We start from the raw sequence: 6000 nt of genomic DNA on the forward strand, positions 1-6000 counted from the left end.
CCTGCGTGATTACCGAGTCCCGCACTTTACACAGTGCACGCACTGTGGGCCACATTTATAAGCCCCCGGCGCCATCGGGCCATCACTTATTTTTTACTCTTTCTGCAGCAAAAGGGCAAATTGCCACTCATGATTGTAGTTCTGGAGGACCTTATCCCTTCACGCACAACAACAATCATCACTGCAACGCAGGCACCCTTGTACCATGGCTGCGTTAGTTACAGCGGTTCTAGGGCGCTGGCGAGAGCACAGGGGTGCTCCGTAACCTTGAAAATGCGGCGCATCCCTGTGGTTTTTAAATGATGCAGCTCGGCGCAGCTAAATTGCTTGCGCACTGCGCTATTTGATTGTAAATATGCCCCTTTGGGTTTACAGTGCATCAAACTTTACATGGAAAACACCTAAGGGCAGATTTACAAGCTCCTTGCGCCACTTTTGAATCACTTTTAAGGACAAAAGTGACACAAAAGTGGCGCAAGCGGCTTGTAAATCTGCTCCCCCCGCCTATTTACAAGCCCTTTGCGCCGCCAGTGCGTCATGTACTGGCGGGGCTTGTAAAGAATTCCTCCTGTTTGTAAACCAAGTACCGCACTTTACATAAAGGCACTTTATGTGGGTACATTGTACCTGAGTGGCCGGTCTCATATGCCAAATACCACACTTTAGATGGGGCACACACCTCTCACACCTCGCCTCTCCTCACGTTACACGGTGCATGCGCTGCTCGTGCACCGCAGTCCGCACTTTAAATGAAAGCACTTTATATGAGTGGACTGTACACCGCATAACGCACTTTATAAGAGGGGACTGTACACCGCATCCCGCACTTTACATGAACGCACTTTTCATGAGTGTACTGCACACCGCATCCCGCACTTTACATGAACGCACTTTTCATGAGTGTACTGTACACCGCACCCCGCACTTTACATGAAAGCACTTTACATGGGAGCACTTTACATGGGAGCACTGCACGCTTACGAACACTGCTCATATACCCCGTTTCACACTTGCCATCGGTGCACACGAGGGTGCACTTTGCACGGGTGCTCGCAAACAGTACACGCCAACGTACATGGAGATACAAATCTCCCCTCACGCCCTGGAGCTCAGGAGGTGCGAGCACCCGAGGCTGCTACGGGGTCTCCCGGTGCCACTCCCATGCCCATCACCCCCCCCCCCCCTCCCCACCCCAGCCCCGCTCACCTGTGAGTCTGTCTTTGGCGAACCTCCGGCTGCTCTCCATCCAGGGGAAGGTGAGGCTGGGCAGGCTGTTCATGCTGCCCATGGGGGGCATGCCCTGCGGCTGGGGAGCCGGCGGCACGGGCCGGTGGGCTGGCACCCGGATGACCCCCCCGCCAGGCCCCCCCTGGTTGACGTTGACGTTCATGCTGAGGTTCATACTCATGTTGAGGTTGTAGGAGCCGGGGAGGGTCGCCATGGAGCAGGCCGGGTTGTAGACGTTGTTGTAGCCCCCCGTGTAGACGCTGGTGGCCGCATGGTAGTCCGGGGGGTCAACGCCCCTGCTGCCTGAGACCATGCAGCTGCTGGGGTGCTGCTCGGAGCTGCTGAGGATTTGGTCGATGCCAAAGCTGATGGGCTCGTGGGGGGCCTGGGGCGGCCCCCCCGGCTCCATCCCGGGGTGGTCCATGGGGGCAGGTCAGAGGGGGGCTCGGATGGGGGTGAAGGGGGGCGCACCTGCCTGGAGACCCCGCCACACGATTATCTGTACACATCCAGTCTGGGGGTATAGGATACCTTTGCAGCCTTCCTCGGAGGACACTCCTAGGCGCTATGGAAGCAATCCAGGACAAGAAGGCGTCGAGGAGCTATGCGCGTCATCCGAGGAGTGAGTGTGACCGGAGGGCGCACTGCTCTCCCCTCCCATCGAGGACTGGCGGTGGGCGCTGCAGCCGAACGCCCAAATAATCCACAGAGGAGCGTGCCCTGTCCGGCCCAGCCCGCCCTGGCATCGAGGTGCTGTTTCAGGAGATTCAGGTAGGTCAAGGGTCCACCTCCTGGTAACCTTCCTACAATATATACATCCAATGTAAAGATAAGGCGAGGCGGGGGGACCCCAAACCTCGTGCAAGACTCGTTGGCGCTTTCTACATCCCCTTAGAGTGACAGTGCAATGTCTTAAAAGCTGAATATGTTAAAAAAAAGATATAAACCATAAAAAAACACGATGGGAAATATGTTTGGCACCTCTCCCAGCCTTCACCTTGTAGACTTCACGTCCCCCCAGAAAGAGGCGCCCTCTTTCCCTCAGGGGTCCCATCCCTTCAGAGGAAGTCTCCTTGACCCAGAAGGGTCCTTAGAAACCAAGGTGGTCCTTCGAACACATCACGACAGAAGGAAGGTTCTCCAGGTGGACGGAGCGCCCCGAGGCTCAGCGACCCCTTATCTACAGAAGCCTCGAAGTCCCTCCCCTACCTTGGTGAAAGCGAGACCGTGATCCGAGGAACCCTAAGACCCAACCAGGAAGGAAGGAGAGATGGACCCTAGAAGACCCTCCACGTCAATGGTGAAGGCTAGACTGAGATCCGATGAACCCTAAGACCCAACCAGGAAGGAAGGAGAGATGGACCCTGGAAGACCCTCCACGTCAATGGTGAAGGCTAGACTGAGATCCGATGAACCATAGGATCCAACCAGGCAGGAAGGAGAGATGGACCCTGGAAGACCAACCACGCCAATGGTGAAGACTAGACTGAAATCCGATGAACCGTAGGATCCATCAAGGGACGAAGGAGAGATGGACCCTGGAAGGCCCTCCTCTTCCTTGGTGATAGCTTGACCTTTGCTCAATGACCTCTTAGATCCAACAAAGAAGGAGGAAGACCTCACTCCCTGGAGACAACTTGACCTAGGATCAAGTGGCTCTAACAATGCTTGCTTGTGCTGCTGAAGATGTCTTCTCACCTTGGAAGGTCAGTCTGCGTGCTTTAGACCCTCACTGCTGAAGATGTCTTCTCACCTTGGAAGGTCAGTCTGCGTGCTTTAGACCCTCACTGCTGAAGATGTCTTCTCAACTTGGAAGGGCAGTCTGCGGTGCTTTAGACCCTCAGCGCTGAAGATGTCCTCTCACCATGGAAGGTCAGTCAGCGGTGCTTCAGACCCTCACTGCTGAAGATGTCCTAGCACCTTGGAAGGTCAGTCTGTGGTGCTTCAGACCCTCACTGCTGAAGATGTCCTCTCACCTTGGAAGGTCAGTCAGTGGTGCTTTAGACCCTCACTGCTGAAGATGTCCTCTCACCATGGAAGGTCAGTCAGTAGTGCTTCAGACCCTCACTGCTGAAGATGTCCTGTCACCTTGGAAGGTCAGTCAGCGGTGCTTTAGACCCTCACTGCTGAAGATGTCCTCCCACCATGGAAGGTCAGTCAGCGGTGCTTTAGACCCTCACTGCTGAAGATGTCCTCTCACCTTGGAAGGTCAGTCTGTGGTGCTTCAGACCCTCACTGCTGAAGATGTCCTCTCACCATGGAAGGTCAGTCAGTGGTTTGTCAGATCCTCAGCGCTGAAGATGTCCTCTCACCATGGAAGGTCAGTCTGTGGTGCTTCAGACCCTCACTGCTGAAGATGTCCTCTCACCTTGGAAGGTCAGTCAGTGGTGCTTTACACCCTCACTGCTGAAGATGTCCTCCCACCATGGAAGGTCAGTCAGCGGTGCTTCAGACCCTCACTGCTGAAGATGTCCTCTCACCATGGAAGGTCAGTCAGCGGTGCTTTAGACCCTCACTGCTGAAGATGTCCTCTCACCTTGGAAGGTCAGTCTGTGGTGCTTCAGACCCTCACTGCTGAAGATGTCCTCTCACCTTGGAAGGTCAGTCAGTAGTGCTTTAGACCCTCACTGCTGAAGATGTCCTCTCACCTTGGAAGGTCAGTCTGTGGTGCTTCAGACCCTCACTGCTGAAGATGTCCTCTCACCTTGGAAGGTCAGTCAGTAGTGCTTTAGACCCCCACTGCTGAAGATATCCTCTCACAGTAGAACCGCCTGTAGAAAGGGTCCCCGCCTCTCACAGTGCCCATCTGGTGAACGAGCAGCTGGACATCCAGCTAGAGAGGGACCTCCTGTCCTTGCCCCAGGAGGTCCAGCCAGTGAAGGGCCCCTCTTACTCTTTGCAGGTCTAGCCAGTGAAGGGGCCCCCTGACCTTCTGTAGGCCCAGCCAGCGAAGGGCCCCTCTTACTCTCTGTAAGTCGAGCCAGTTTCCTGTGGCCCACTACAGGCAAAGCCCAGGCCCCAAGGAATGTGTTCCCACTGCCCTTGGGTCCGCGGGCAGCTGTGGTGAATTCTGTGTCCTGGTGGCAAAAAAGCTCTCTAGCCCTCGACACGTCCAGGAAGTTAAGGGGGCTCCTGCCCTGGGCATCAGGTGGTACAAATTGTCCCTGCCAGGGAAAGGACCACAGATCTAGCAGCGAAGCCGCCCTCTGGCCGGTGAAGGGCAGTCTCTTCCTCCCTCTCCCTCTGCAAGCCCAGGAGGGGCCCTCTAATGTATGGGCACCAGAGAGCCCGTGCCGTGCCCACCAGCAGTCGCCCTCTCCCTCTGCAGGTGTGATTGGTGAAGGGCCCTCTTTGCCTCTTGTCCTCTGCAGGTCCAGCACAGGTGCCCCCTAATGTATGGGCACCAGAGAGCCCGCGCCGTGCCCACCAGCAGTCGCCCTCTCCCTCTGTAGGTGTGATTGGTGAAGGGCCCTTTCTGCCTCTTGTCCTCTGCAGGTGCAGCACAGGTGCCCCCTAATGTATGGGCACCAGAGAGCCCGCGCCGTGCCCACCAGCAGTCGCCCTCTCCCTCTGCAGGTGTGATTGGTGAAGGGCCCTCTTTGCCTCTTGTCCTCTGCAGGTCCAGCACAGGTGCCCCCTAATGTATGGGCACCAGAGAGCCCGTGCCGTGCCCACCAGCAGTCGCCCTCTCCCTCTGCAGGTGTGATTGGTGAAGGGCCCTCTTTGCCTCTTGTCCTCTGCAGGTCCAGCACAGGTGCCCCCTAATGTATGGGCACCAGAGAGCCCGCGCCGTGCCCACCAGCAGTCGCCCTCTCCCTCTGCAGGTGTGATTGGTGAAGGGTCCTCTTTGCCTCTTGTCCTCTGCAGGTGCAGCACAGGTGCCCCCTAATGTATGGGCACCAGAGAGCCCGCGCAGTGCCCAGCAGCAGTCGCCCTCTCCCTCTGCAGGTGTGATTGGTGAAGGGCCCTCTTTGCCTCTTGTCCTCTGCAGGTCCAGCACAGGTGCCCCCTAATGTATGGGCACCAGAGAGCCCGCGCAGTGCCCAGCAGCAGCCAGGTTCTTCCTAGAATCAGATCTTAGAAGAGCCGGAGCTCGCGCTGCATGCACGCTCGCTGCCTCCTTCTGGTTGGCCAGCCTCGACCTTGATTGGCAGCTGGTCACACCCAGTGGGCGTGGCAAGGCTTCTTAAAGGGGACGTCCTTGTTCAAAGGGCTAAAACGAAGTAAATAAACGCATGGAAGGAACCGAGCTTTGCCCCCAAAGCCCCCTCACCCCTGACCTGCAAAGAAATCACGCAAAGGCAGCCAATAGAATCGGCGAAGGGCCCGCGGTGCGTTCAAAGGGACGAGATCATTGCAAGAGTTTTAAGGACCAATTCTGCACTGTGCATTTCTTTCAATCACAAATGTCTCATTTATTGGACCCCTGTCCGGTCACGACGCGGCCTGAGGGGGGCGGGCTCTGAAAGAGCCGACGAATCAGCGTCAGCCAGAGAACAGGTTTATCTGTATCGAGGTTAATAATAGCAAAAGCATTATTTGCGGTATGATTATCACTATCACTGCTGGTATTAATACCACTAATAATAATAACAACACCGTGTTGCTGTCATCTCTGATACTGTTATTAGTAGGAGTAGTATTAGTTTTATAATATTAGATTATGCAATAACATTGAAAACATGTTAATAATGCGTAACATTAATATTAAACATAGTCATGAGAATGGTAATAATTATAACAAGTATAGTAATACTAGCAGCAGTAATAATA

The 6000-nt window shown here is 55.2% G+C and overlaps 1 protein-coding gene across 1 annotated transcript in view; it reads right to left on the bottom strand.

Annotated features, from left to right (window-relative positions):
- The window catches only part of LOC147725661 (T-cell leukemia homeobox protein 2-like), a 203544-nt gene extending 201101 nt beyond the window's left edge, over positions 1–2443 (bottom strand). The window contains exon 1 of the mRNA XM_086964567.1: positions 1207–2443. Coding sequence (XP_086820693.1) covers positions 1207–1651 — 445 coding nt within the window. The 5' untranslated portion in view covers positions 1652–2443. The remainder of the gene's footprint in view (positions 1–1206) is intronic.
- Between the last annotated feature and the right edge of the window lie 3557 nt (positions 2444–6000).

This window comes from Lissotriton vulgaris, chromosome 3_2, assembly GCF_964263255.1.
Source record: "Lissotriton vulgaris chromosome 3_2, aLisVul1.2, whole genome shotgun sequence".
NCBI classification, from domain to species: domain Eukaryota; kingdom Metazoa; phylum Chordata; class Amphibia; order Caudata; family Salamandridae; genus Lissotriton; species Lissotriton vulgaris.